This window comes from Delphinapterus leucas, chromosome 9, assembly GCF_059928025.1.
Source record: "Delphinapterus leucas isolate spDelLeu-1000000601 "Yukka" chromosome 9, BTC_Dleu_Yukka2, whole genome shotgun sequence".
Lineage (NCBI taxonomy): Eukaryota > Metazoa > Chordata > Mammalia > Artiodactyla > Monodontidae > Delphinapterus > Delphinapterus leucas.
Genome location: NC_143137.1, coordinates 87,696,723 through 87,711,062, shown reverse-complemented (window position 1 = coordinate 87,711,062; position 14,340 = coordinate 87,696,723). Strand labels below are relative to the sequence as shown.

Genomic DNA, 14,340 nt, shown 5'->3' with positions numbered 1-14,340 from the left:
TTCTCAGGAGTTGACCTATCTTTCCAATTACTGATGTTAACATAGCCAATATAAAAGGCAAACACTGGAGTAATAAAGGCTGATGAGTACTTAAACTTTTCGAAACAAAATATTTCAACCCACAAATACTAATACTTTGGGGAGTGGGAGGGGGCCATACCAACCGCTTAAGAATTCTAGGATGCATGCTTTTGCATTCTAGTCATTTGAGTATAGCAAAAATTCTATAATTAAAACATCCAGGCAAACATAGCAATTACAACTAACAACATTACAGTGACCTTGAAGGCTACAGGTTAAGGAGCCAAGGATTTTTAAATACTTACTTCAGAAGGGAACCCTCATACACTGTTTGCGGGAATGTAAATTGGTGCAGTCACTAAGGAAAACAGTATGGTGGTTCCTCAAAAAATTAAAAACAGGATCCAGCAATTCCACTTCTCAGTGTGTAAAGAAAACCACTAATTTGAAAACATACGTGTACCCCAATGTTCACAGCAGCATTATTTATAATTGCCAAGATATGGCAGCAACCTAAGTGTCCATCAACAGATGAATGGATAAAGATGTGACCAATATACACACATATGTGTGTGTGTGTGTGTATATATCACACACACACACACACACACACACACACACACACACACACACACACACAATGGACTACTACTCAGCCATAAAAAAAGAATGAAATTTTGCCATTTGCAGCAACATGGATGTGGAAGGCATTATGCTAAATGAAATAAGTCAGAGAAAGTATGATATCTCTTATATGTGGAATCTAAAAAATACAACTAGTGAATATAAGAAAAAAGAAGCAGACTCACAGATATAGATAAACTAGTGGTTACCAGTGGGGAGAGGGAAGGGGGGGAGGGGAAGTATAGGGGTAGCAGATTAAGAGGTACAAACTACTAGGTATAAAATAAGCTACAAGGATATATTGTACAGCACAGGGAATATAGCCAATATTTTATAATAACTATAAATGGAGTATAACCTTTAAAAACAATCACTATTGTACGCCTGTAACTTATACAATACTGTACCTCAATACTTCAATAAAAAATATTTCATATCCCTTCAAAATACCAAATTCTGAATATTTACGTTTGTTTATTCCTATGAAAAATACTCAGCTGCACAACCACCTTAGTGGCATATATTAAAATGAATATGCTAAAACAGATATAAAAACATGAAGTATTCATTTATATTAATATAGCATACCAGTAGACAAAATCTGGACAAAACTGGATTCCCAAGTATGCCTTTTTGTCTATCTATCCAAAGTTCCATCATGTTCAACAAAAAGGCATTTCTCTTTCCTTCTGCCATCTCAAAATGAGGATGTTCTAAGTTCCACTAACTTTCTCAGCACTGAAAGAAGGAAGTATTTTAAAAGTAGCCCCAGAGTCATCTAACAAACCTCCAGGTTTGAGTTTTCTTTTTTCCTCTCATTTCTCTCCCCCCAAAAGCACTGTTATAGCCCTTAAAGCCGTATTAGTATCAGACGCATGCCTCATACAGAAACCACTCATACCCTAAAGTGATCTTCCAAAAGTTTCTGCAGGATTATTGCAAAGACAAGGCTGTGGCAACTGTGGAATGAACTGGCCGATATTGAACATCTAGTCAAGAAAGGGCCATAGGTAATTTGGGTAGGTACAGGTAATTTATTAGATGTAACCCAATCTTGAAAAAGGTTCAAGATAATTCCTTTTAGAGGAAGAACTCCTTTTTCTTTATAAGCAACCTCCTCCAATATTTTCTCCTATATTTGTTTTTCTTCTCTCCTGTTCCTAACACTACCCTGTCCCATCAGAGCAGTGCTTCTGAAATCTTGAGGCTGTGAAACAGTTCTGCATTGCTTTTGCAATTTTGAACATCAACAATACATCAGTGTTAGAGGAATGACCATCAAGGCAATAAGAGAGAGTTACATTTAAGCAGGCCTACAATGACCAAAATCCAAAGATCCTACCGCTAAATATATGACACCTGAGATTCCATGAAATACAACATGAAAATCACTAAAACAGGAAACAAGCGAGCATATAAAATAAAGGGGAGTGGGGAAAGCCCGTACTAAGATCATCAGTTGGTATATAAAGTCATTTTCAAATCTTAAGGCAAACTATATCTTAATGTCTTGTTAACTGGCCTAGACATTGTATCAATTGCTAAATTACCATGGATTTTTAAGAAAATATCTTGTCCTAGTTTTTATACAGATTAAGATATTTCAAATAAATAGTACAGGGAGTGTAAATACTAAACTTATTTTAATGAAAATGTTATTTTATGATAGCAGTATGAGATGTAAAAATAGCAGCTGCCAAACAGTGGGTTTTCTTCTTTTTCGCATAAGCCATTTATTTAGTGCTATTATAAGCTTTAAAATTCCATTTTTGTTTTACATTAAATTATGAAGAGAAAGGATACATTTAGTTAATGAAAAACATTTTGAACAGTAATTCTGGCATTAAAATTAATAGTACTCTGCTTCAAAAATGTTAAAAAATTATTTCTTAAATGTCAGAAATTCTAAATTGTCTAATGAACACACAGTGAAAATACAAAAGATTAGTGGAAGTTACTTGAATGGTAATGACAAAGCCAAATGAAATGCTCAGGGACACATCATGTTTGCTAACTTCAAAGAACAAGGTAAAGGCCCTCCTAAAGGCAGCAGCAAGTATTTTGGGACAAGCAGTGTCACTAAACCCAAGTGACAGAAGGAAGCTGCTACCGGCCTTCCAACTTACCATCTTCCTTCTCCTTTCTGCAATCTGTTCCTCTGACTCCATTTCTACTTCATTGCTAATGGGAGTTTTTTCTTCTATATCATCAATAAAATCTGGTTCCTGAAAGATGGAAATGACTGCTTTATAGAAACTACTACTCCATCTACAAACTAGAGGCACAGAACCATGTATTTTAAATGTCTTTCAACCAGAACTAATTAAACATAAAAATTACGAGTACTTAAATCCATTTCAGAAACTTAAAACTGGTTCTTAATTCAGGAAACTTTTCAAAATCATGCAATCAAATAATTTTGTTTTTCAAAGTTCTAGTCAATAATGTTCTTTATCAGTAGAGTCCGCAAAGCCTTAAGTTTATATTCTTACCAACACATAAACATATAAATTATTTCACATAACCCAGCACCTACAAATACCAAGTGCTTAATAAAGGTTTGTTCAATTTAACACTTAAGGGAAACTATCCTTAGAAGATAAGACACTGGAGACGAATAAAAGCTTACTTAATCTTCACATTTAAAAGGTCCCGCCTAACTAACTTCCATTTGTTTAAAGGGCATATAACAAAATACTTCCTGGTGAAGCGGAAGTACAGGCCAAACTCTTTCCTCAAATTTATCTTATGTGTTTTTAAAATAACTTCCTCTCAAAAATCATATGTCCACCCCTATAGAATTGATTTCATTATGTCCCAAATATTAAAGGAAAGGAATCATTATGGCTTAAGACTTTAAATAAGAACATTTATTACAAACATAAGGACAGTGCCATCTGGAAGAATTTTTTTAATTACCCAGTCTTAAGGAAAATCTTGTATTCAATTCTACAAGGATTTGCTGGGTGAGCTGTTTCTTAAAAGTTTAACAAATATTGTACAAATTCTAGCAGAACCTGTAGTTTACATTTATAAGTACTTCATTAAATAAGAGAATGACTTAAAAAGTTTAAGCCATTTTATATAAAAAATAGGATAAAATATGACAAATTAATTTTCTTCTCTTAACTTCTTTCAACAAGAATCAGTAGAGCATAGTTCAGTACCTGATTATTTGACACCGATAGTCTCAGAGGAGAAAGCTTTCTCTGTTTAGTTTCCGGGCTCTTCATTTTGTTCGCTGTCCCTTCACAATCCAAAGTAATATTCTGATTTTGTGTATCTTTTTCTTTTGAAATATCCTTTTCTTTTTTTCCTTTCTTCCTTCTGGTCTCATAACCACTATTGATGTTTTCCGTGGATTCAGAACTACGTTTCAGAACAGGGCACTCTGGATTTTCTTTGAGGCATGCACAATCCACCTTGTACTTACTGGAAAGAAAACCAGTTAAATATTTGTTCAAGATATAGACTGTAATATTTTCTAATCCATTTTAAGCTACACCTCCACAAAACTGTATGCTATTACTAATTATAAGCAATCGTTTTTGCTAATTTTCATTCCTTGTAACTATGACAAAATAAATTTTCTCATAAAAACAATATAATAATTAGAAGTTGATTTCTGACCAGAGATTGGTCATAATCATAAGGATAACCAGTGATGGGTTTCAGAAGGAAGAAACTCCAATAAATTAAAACTGAGTCTTTTTAAGTCAAATGATACCATGGCATATTTTAAGGCAAAAACCCCAGGTTACCTCAGAGTGCTATAAAGTGTATATGCAGAATATGATAAAATACTCTAAATCTGACCTAAATAAAAAATGCTAGGTACAATAAATACCAAACCTTAACTAGTTTGTCTTATACTTTAAGGAATGATTTCAATAACCAGGGTTCTTTAAAAAGCTACCTTGAAAAAACTGAATGTCATGTTTGTCTTTGCCCTTAGGTATTCCCTCTTTCAAATAAACGGAAGCTTGAAAAATAATTGCACTACCTCTCATCTTCACAGTAGTGATAATTATTACTCCCATTTTACAGATGAGATTAAAGCTCAGAAGGTCAGTATCTTGTCCAAAGTCACACATTAAGTGGTAGGGATGACATTCAAATACAGGTCTGAGTCCAAAGCCCACACTTTTCAGCTCTTCAGTATTTCTTAACTCTCTACTCTCTTGTCTACCACCAAGAGTCAGTTCATCTCTAGGATATAGGCTGAATGCCCAAACCAGAGTTAAATAATAACGGAAGACTCCCGCTTTGCATGTTTTGAGTAGTTTGTTCATAATAAAAAATAGTTTACTTTTCCAAGTTTCTAATACGCCTAACTCATTCACTTTCAACACTGGTAGAAAGCTACAAGTCAAACTGTCTAATTCTGTGAATCAGGGGTAGAACTCAAACATCATGGTCTACCCCTCGCCTCTCCAAATCAGGCAGTAACAGAAACTAGCTGGAAACTTTTTCTAGATATTTTCTTTGATTTTAGGACAACAAAACTGCAAATAATAATGATGACAACTGCTAATATTTATTCAGCACTTATTTTGTATCAAGAATGGTTTAAACCCTTTACATGTGTTAACTCAATCTTCGAAATATTCCTGTTAGGTATTATTTTTCTCATATTATAATGAGGTAATGAGGCAGAGAGAGATGACAAAATTGGTCCAAGGTTACATAACTAATATAAGTGACCGAGCTAGGATTTGAAAGCAGAGTCAGATTATAAAAAGCTTATATTTTTAACCACTGTGGGAAACAGTCCCCCAAAGCAATGAGCAAAGAGCTATTATGCTCAATTTTCCACCTTGGTGGGGGGGGCGGAGAAAGAGCTAAAAAGGAAACACTTTAGTTATCAGGATAAATCTGACTCCAACAATCAAGCAGAGATGCATATACTGAAGGAAGAGGGATTTCATTGACAGAAAACATAATGGACATTAAAAACGTCTGCATGTAAAATGGATACCACACAAACTTTTAAAAATAAAATACAGGAGGATATGAACTGAAATCCTTATAACCCAAAAGATTATAGAATACATAAAGAAGTGCCTCCACCCACATCGGTTTAAAAAAAAGACTACCCAGCAGAAAAATGAACAGATGATGAGACAAGTCGTAAGAGAGGAAAGCCAAATGACAGATGAATATATAAAAGGATCTTTGGGCTCTTAAAATAATCATGGAAGATGGTAATTACAAATATAAAAAGATACTATCTCACACAGATTAACATCGATTTTTAAAGTACAGTAATGAAGTGTTGCAAGGAAGTAAAGCTATGGGAGTATAAACTGGTCATTCACCCATGTCTGGTAAAAACTGAGGCTGTACACATTCTACAACCCAGCAATTCCACCTCTACGTCCCTATCATGGAGAGAACATGTACACATGCAGCATTTTTTGTAAATCTTAAAGGTCCACCAATAGTGGAATGGATAAATGCCATCAGCAGTGAAAATAAATGAATTAGAGCTACACATAACAAAAGAACTGAATCTCACAAAAGTAATGAATGAGAAAAGATGAATGCAAAATAATACAGATTATAATTTCCATAAATTTTTAAAATATACAAAACTACTCCATACTATTTAGGGACATCTACAGACATAGTAAAAATGTTAAACTCATAAAAATGTTAAACTCACCAAATTAAAGATGGCAGTTATCTCTGGTAAAAGACAGAGGATAGACGCAATCTGGCTGCTAAACATATGGGCCTTTAATGGATAATGTTTTGCTTCTTAATTTGGAAATGAGGCACATGGACTTTTTTTTTTTTTTTTGGCCACGCGGTTCGTAGGATCTCAGTTCCCTGACCACGGATTGAACTCAGGCCACTTAAGTGAAAGCACGGAGTCCTAACCATCAGGCAACCAGGGAACTCCCTACATGGATTTTTTTATTACTATTTTTTACAGTAAAATTTTTAAAATTTAAATTGCAGTTTCTCTACTCAGAATTAACTTTTCTTAGTGTTAACTCTTCTTTAGTGTTTCAGAACAACAGGTCTCAGAGTTTCCTCGTACGATCGCCAACAAACCCTTTCAATTTATACTGCAAAGAAACTTTGGCACAATTTCTTTTCTTCTGAGGGGCAATAAGTGAAATTATCCATTTATACTGATTAACCAAATTAATTGAATGAGTAAAACTCTACACTCTACCTAAAATACAAGAAAGAAAAGAAGGAAAAAATTCTCACATAAGCAAGGTCAGTATTGCTCAATTAGGATTACTAATTATTATACTATGAGCATTACATTACAATAATAAGAAAAGTTTGGAAGAGCAAAGCAACCATGCTGTAATGGAAGCTGATATCAGAATGCTTGTTTCCAAGTATTTTTAATTGCCTAATGGTAAATAAAAATAGAAAGCTAAAGAAGTAATGACAATACCTACATTTTTATAAGGACATTAAGGAATTATTTCAAAACAACAGGTATCATATTTACAGACTTGAACTTACCAATTCCCATAGTCAAAATCAAAGGCAATAGTAATTTCAGTTCCCTTTGGAATACTTTGTACAGAATAAATGTAAAGATGTATGGTTCCATCCTCAATTTCATGCCTCACCTGTTAAAAGAATAATTTTGTATTTCCATAAATATATGTCTCTATAAATTATTTTCTACCTTTAGAAGCATCTCATCTTGCAATTTTGAAAACTATTCTTTTCAAAGTAATTCACAAATACAACATGGAAAATATGCCATTAATTACAAGACTTGTACCTAAATCAGTGGTTATCAACTGGGAAGGAGGTACACATCTATGCAAGTTTGATGCAGGCTCTAGGAGCATCGAAAAGAAAATAACTCTATTTCATCAATTCTATGGTGCATATTTTTTCCCCTTTTAAAATCTGTGAAATTGGGAGTTTTACAAGTGATGGCATCTTTGATTTAATGAAACGCATTAATGGTACAGTTTATAAATATATAGTTAAAGCATAGTTTAACACTATACTTTTCTGTGATATACACTGTTCTAGGTACTCTACATGTATTAACTCCTTTAGGCCACATAACATCTTTTTACAGATAAAACTGAAGCACAGACAAGGTTACAAAGCTAGTAAGTCAAAAAGAAGACATGAATCTGTAAGTCTTGCTTCAAAACCTACACTTAACTGTAACATTATATAACTAGAAAACATTTATTTTGGTATGTGAAAAACAAAACCAGAAATATTATTTTATACACCACTTCTAAAACATAATTTACTAGCACATATAAAATCTACTTTAGTTTTCAGCTTCGTCATCTACCTTGATCAAATCAGAGCACATATTTGACTCATAAATAGAGCTTCCAGAATAAACAGAGAAGTCCAGTATTTTCTCTTACAAGTAACATCACAATTTCTTCAATGCTCCAAGTAACCTGAGACCTCACAGCCAGTTATCACCTAAATTTTCGTAATGGAAAGATGTTGGGCAGTATAAAATGCATCAACAACTAAAAACTGTTGGTCTGTTTTAGGCCACCAGACTTTTTTGTGCTTAATACTCAGATTCCACACACTCCCTACCCCTGCCTCCCCAAAGGATTTCTATAAGCTTACCTCTGCATTCGGTGTACAGGAACGCCTAATGAACCGAGCTTCATTCCCAAAAGTCCTTGCATCAACACACATTTCTAGACCATGAAATTTAGAATAGAATAAAACAAAAGGGTATGGTCTACAAAAAAAGAAATGCATTAGAAACTATTAACATTTTGAATTTAAGAAATTTCTAAAAGACTCATAGTAAGTAGGGAGGCCAAGATTTGAATATACGCAGTCTGATACCAGAACCCATTCTTAACCACTAGGCTAATTCATGCTAATAAGATTTTTACCTGCCCATATAACCTTACCTAAACCAAAGATAATTAATTCAGGTGGGAATTCAAATTTACAAAGAATGATAAAAAGGGAGTGACTACTGCCTTTACATAAGGATTCATAATGAGATGCCATTAAAGTTCCTATCAGTGCATTTACGTGTTTGATTTACAGCACTGTTTCAGATCAAATCTGCTATACGAAAGGGAAAGATTCTTATATATCTTTCATAACTTAAGTAACTCAGTTATAAACAATACGAAATATTTTAAATAATTATCGCATATAGGCTGAGAATGTTATTTCCCTAGAGATGCAAACATATTTCTAGACCTCAGGGAAGCGATGGCTATCACAAGATCACATCAATTCCCACCCCCAAAATCACAAATAATAGAAGAGGGCTCCAAAGTCCTTCCAGTATCAAGAAAGTCGGAGTTGAAAGTGGTGACAATAATGTAAGACCAAATCTAACATCCTCTGATAAAAGAAGGACGTGGTCACCAGTGGTCTTTGCAGGTTCTAGCAATTATAAGGAATTAGGAAAGGTCCTAGATGGAAAGGGTTCCTTATAATCTCAGGTAATCAGACTTTTTCATTAATGTCCACCTATATTGCTACAGTTTATCTTTGAAGTAGATTGTTTTAGGAGTGTCAGCAAGATAGGGATGGGTAAGAGACTAAGGAATAGGGACTTCCCTGGTGGCGCAGTGGTTAAGAAGCCGCCTGCCAATGCAGGGGACATGGGTTTGATCCCTGGTCCAGGAAGATCCCACATGCCGCGGAGCAACTAAGCTCATGTGCCACAACTGAGCCTGTGCTCTAGAGCCCGTGAGCCACAACTACTGAGCCCATGAGCCACAACTACTGAAGCCCGCGTGCCTAGAGCCCGTGCTCTGCAACAAGAGAAGCCACCGCAATGAGGCGCCCGCACACAGCAACAAAGAGTAGTCCCCGCTTGCCACAACTAGAGAAAACCCACACATAGCAATGAAGACCCAACGCAAGCAAAAATAAATTAATTTATTTTAAAAAAGAGACTAAGGAATATATCTGCATCTACAGTTTTAAATATTAAAATAATCCCTTAGAAAACAAAATACACATAAACAATAGCTTTGTGCTTAAAATAGCCAAAAATTCAATACTTAACTACAGAAAACTAACATGGAGAAATAAATGAATATACCTCTTAAAGAAATATCCATTTGCTTCAAACTGTTCTCTTAACATAAACTTCCCTCTGTATTCAATGATAAGTGCATCAGGAGGCAAATCCTTCGCAGATTTCAGAATTTTCTTATTTTTTTGTATATGGCTCTACAATCAGAGAAAAGTTGAGATTAACTAAAACCAGACTGCTTTCAGTCTAAGTACTTAAGATATACAGTAGAAAAAGGTTTTTGTTTTATCATCTCTTGGCAAATGATATATTTACCTCTACAGGAGGTTTGAAGATCAAATTATTGGTATTCAAATCTGATTTATTTATCTCTTTTTTGTCATTTCCGTTGCCCAGTCTCAGAGCTATTCTTTGTGCCTCCCTCTGAACACCCTCACTATATTGGTTATTATTTGCCTCTTCATATCGATCCATCCATGCTTTAATTTTTGTCTCCCATCCAAAATTTGAACCATCAGACGAAGGATCAATCTCTGGAGCTGAGCCCTAAAATCATAGCAAACTAAGCATTAATATCTGGATTTTAAGTATTTACACACACACACACAATATGACAATCTATATAAAAGAATACAATATAAACCAGAAATAATGATAGGCTTTCTAAGTTGGTCCTAGTAGGAAAAAGAAAAAAAAAAAAGACCATAAGTGAGCAGCTTAATACATTTTTATACTGATGCCAGACACACGAGTTGGAAAACTGAAGGAAGCAGAGTTAAGTTGAATAGCAGAAGTTTAAGCTTCACTACTGTAGCCAAATGGAGGCTTTCAATAAAACTGAAAATACCCAAAACTTTGGAGTCATTGTCAGCTAACGGTTAAAAAAAGATAGCGTGTAATAATTTTTTTGAGACTGCCAATATCTACTCTGTACTCACAGTTCTATTTAACCAGAATAAATTTGCAATTATTATGTAAACCATACATACTACATATTAAGTATAAACTTATTTTCTGATATAATACTTCAACTTTTAACATGTTTTATAATAAAAATATACTTTGATATCTTAATTTTGTATAATTCCAAGATCTATAATCAACTGTCCACATGATAAATTCAACATGAGAATAAAATGTCTCACAAAATAAAGACCTTTAAGCTTAAGTGCTTGCTCCTCCTCATACCCCCTATTAAAATCTGTAAGATAAGATTGCTAAGTGCCAAAATGCAGCAAGATGTTTTTTGATCCATCTCTTAGAGTAATGAAAATAAAAACAAAAATAAACAAATGGGACCTAATTAAACTTAAAAACTTTTGCACACCAAAGGAAACCAAGAACAAAACGAAAAGACAACCTACAGAATGGGAGAAAGTCTTTGCAAACAAGGTGACCAACAAGGGATTAACCTCCAGAGTATACAAACAGCTCATGCGGCTCAATATCAAAAAAACTAACAACCCAATCAAAAAATGGGCGGACGACCTAAATAGATGGACAAGAGGCACATGAAAAGATGCTCAACATCGCTAATTATTAGAGAAATGCAAATCAAAACTACAATGAGGTATCACCTCTCACCAATCAGAATGGCCATCATCAAAAATTCTACAAACAATAAATGCTGGAGAGGGTGTGGAGAAAAGGGAACCCCCTTGCACTGTTGGTGGGAATGTAAATTGGTACAGCCACTATGGAGAACAGTATGGAGGTTCCTTAAAAAACTGAAAATAGAGCTACCACATGATCCAGCAATCCTACTCCTGGGCATACGTCTGCAGAAAACCATAGTTCGAAAAGATACACGCACCCCATTGTTCACTGCAGCACTATTTACAATAGCCAGGACATGGACAACCTAAATGTCCATCGATGGATGAATGGATAAAGAAGAGGTGGTACATACATACAATGGAATATTACTCAGCCATAGAAAGAACGAAATAATGCCATTTGCAGCAACATGGATGGATCTAGAGATTGTCAGACTGAGTGAAGTAAGTCAAAGAGAGAAAGACAAATGTCATACGATATCGCTTGTATGTGGAATCTAAAACAATGGTACAAATGAACTAATTTACAAAACAGAAATAGAGTCACAGATGCAGAAAACAAACTTATGGTTTGGTTACCAAGGGGGAAAGGGGGGAGGGATAAATTGGGACATTGGGATTGACATATACATACTACTATATATAAAATAGATAACTAATAAGGACCTACTGTATAGCACAGGAAACTCTACTCAGTACTCTGTAATGACTTATATGCGAAAAGAATCTAAAAAAGAGTGGATATACGTATATGTATAACTGATTCACTTTGCTGTACAGCAGAAACTAACACAACATTGTAAATCAACAATACTCTAATAAAAATTTTTAAAAAAAAGAAAAAGAATGCTAAATGCTAAGCAGTGAAAAGTTACAACCTCTCAATAGGTTTTAGGAAACAAAAAGGGAATCCTTTTCTCATTGGAATGCAACTTAGAGAAAGGCATAATTACCACACATTTAAAAAGTTTATTAAAGCCTGGACTCCCTCAATTAATTATTTGCAGTCTTAGGATGAAAATCAATTAATGCAGATAACAAAAACATGTATCTTATCGATAGCATAATTCAAATTTATAATGGATTTATTAACACAAGAAGTTTCAATTTAGTTGTTTGCAAATGCTGTTCATCAATTCTTCTACAGAATGGAACACCTTTATGAGAAGATAGATTATTTCTATACTGTGTACAACCTACCATAACTGTGAAATTTAAAAATCACATATAGATTTCATGAAAATTCTTATATATGCTGTTAGACATGTACATGTGTATGGTAAAACTTAGTAAAATTTACCATCAGTCCACCTTCCATATAAGTAACTAATCTTTATTACAAAAAGTATTCTTTTCTATAATGAAACAAACGATAGTAAGTTGCTCAACTATTTGATAGGGGTAGGTTTCTTTTACCAACTGACCTTTTACGGAATTATATATTCTACATTATAATGACCACTTGATAAAGAACAAATTTTTATACAAATATGAAACATCACATATTTTTGGGCCTTTATTTATTTTTATTCTTTTTTTATTTTTCAGAATTTTCCATAGTGAATATGGCTTATATAATACAAAAATGTTTTTCAAATACTATATACAGACACAGAAGTTTACAATCACTTTTTTACTACCCCTATTTATTTGTTTATATATTGAGGTATAACTGATTTACAATATTACATTAGTTTCAGGTGTACAATGTAGTGATTCAAAATTTTTTATTGATCATACTTCATTTAAAGTGATTATAAAACATTGGCTATATTCCCTTTGCTTATTATTATTATCCTTGTAGCTTATTTGTTCTATACATAGTAGTTTGTACCTCTTAAGCCCCTAACCCCATCTTGCCCTTGTCACCTCTTCCCCCACTGGTAACTACTAGTTTGTTCTCTGTATCTGTGAGTCTGTTTCTATTCTACTTATTCATTTGCTTTACTGTTTAGATTCCACATATAAGTGATAATATACAGTATTTGTCTTTCTCCTATATGACACTACATATTAAGGTTTTCATCAGCTTTATTAAAGAAATCGTCTCAGTTTTTAATTTGTTTTCTTTTTTGCTCTCCCTCCCCCCGCCCAAATAAATCCTCTACTAACTTGGTTTCTCTTCAATACAGCTCTTCTATATCTCTTGAGCCTTTTTAATATGACAGAATTACTTATTAGAAATGTAATGATCTTAAAGACATATTCAAGTTAACGAAAAAATTTTCAAAGATGAACAAAGCATTCTTCAAATTTTAATTTGTCACTTCTTTACGTAATAAATGAAAATATCTCAGTTAAGTAAAAGATGCTCCTTCCTCATTAAGCCTGCTATTCAGATTAGATAAAATGGGAAAAAAGGAAAACCACTGGAGTATCAATAGTTCCAACAGCTTAATAAAAAACCCTTTTTCAGACCTCTTCATTCTGGTGTCAGAGAAAATCCCATAAATACAAGTTTAATATAGTAAATATAAAACCCCCAACTTTAACATCTACAGAACATTTTACAAGACTTTGGACTTGCAGTATGCTGAGTGACACCATGTATTAACATTCTTAAGAAAGAGTTCCAAAACTATGCAAGAATAATCATTGGACAGCTGCTTAATGATCTGTTTTCCAGGAATGTGGAATAATTAATAATTATTACACTTTATACTATGGGGACAACAGATGTATTCTAACACGCTTCCCACATCCTATTTTAATATCTGGCAACTTGAGATATTCATTCTCCTTTACTACCTAACCTAGAAAGTTAGAGTAACACTGTATAGTTGACCTCCGTGATCCAACAGAAACCTATCTTTTAAGGGGAGGCAGAGCTGGGGGGGCTTGCTCCTCTCAGCAATCTTGGCATCTACAACATTGAGGATGTATTCCAATTAATTCAAGGCACAAGTGACTAGTTTGTACTTACACGGTGAATCTATGGTGATTTTATAATATTTTATAACTACTGACAACTAAATCACTAGAATTCCAACTTTGCAAAAGAGCAAAATTTCAAATTCCAAATATTATTTTGCATTTCTATGTCTGAATACTAGTGGTACTGGAATATAATGATATATATATGGAATATATGGAATATATGGATATATTGGATATATATATATATAATGGAATATAATGATAAATGAAAATTTTTAATTTTAG

At 33.7% G+C, this 14,340-nt stretch overlaps 1 protein-coding gene across 10 annotated transcripts in view; it reads right to left on the bottom strand.

The window, feature by feature from the left end:
- Positions 1–14,340, bottom strand: part of KMT2E (lysine methyltransferase 2E (inactive)) — a 97,891-nt gene that overhangs the window by 19,073 nt on the left and 64,478 nt on the right. For all 10 annotated transcript variants that reach the window (XM_089917775.1, XM_089917773.1, XM_089917780.1 and 7 more), the window contains 6 exons: positions 9,938–10,168; positions 9,689–9,819; positions 8,236–8,353; positions 7,135–7,244; positions 3,813–4,077; positions 2,772–2,870 (listed from right to left, as the gene is read on the bottom strand). In XM_089917775.1, the coding sequence (XP_089773901.1) occupies positions 2,772–2,870; positions 3,813–4,077; positions 7,135–7,244; positions 8,236–8,353; positions 9,689–9,819; positions 9,938–10,168 (954 nt within the window). The remainder of the gene's footprint in view (positions 1–2,771; positions 2,871–3,812; positions 4,078–7,134; positions 7,245–8,235; positions 8,354–9,688; positions 9,820–9,937; positions 10,169–14,340) is intronic.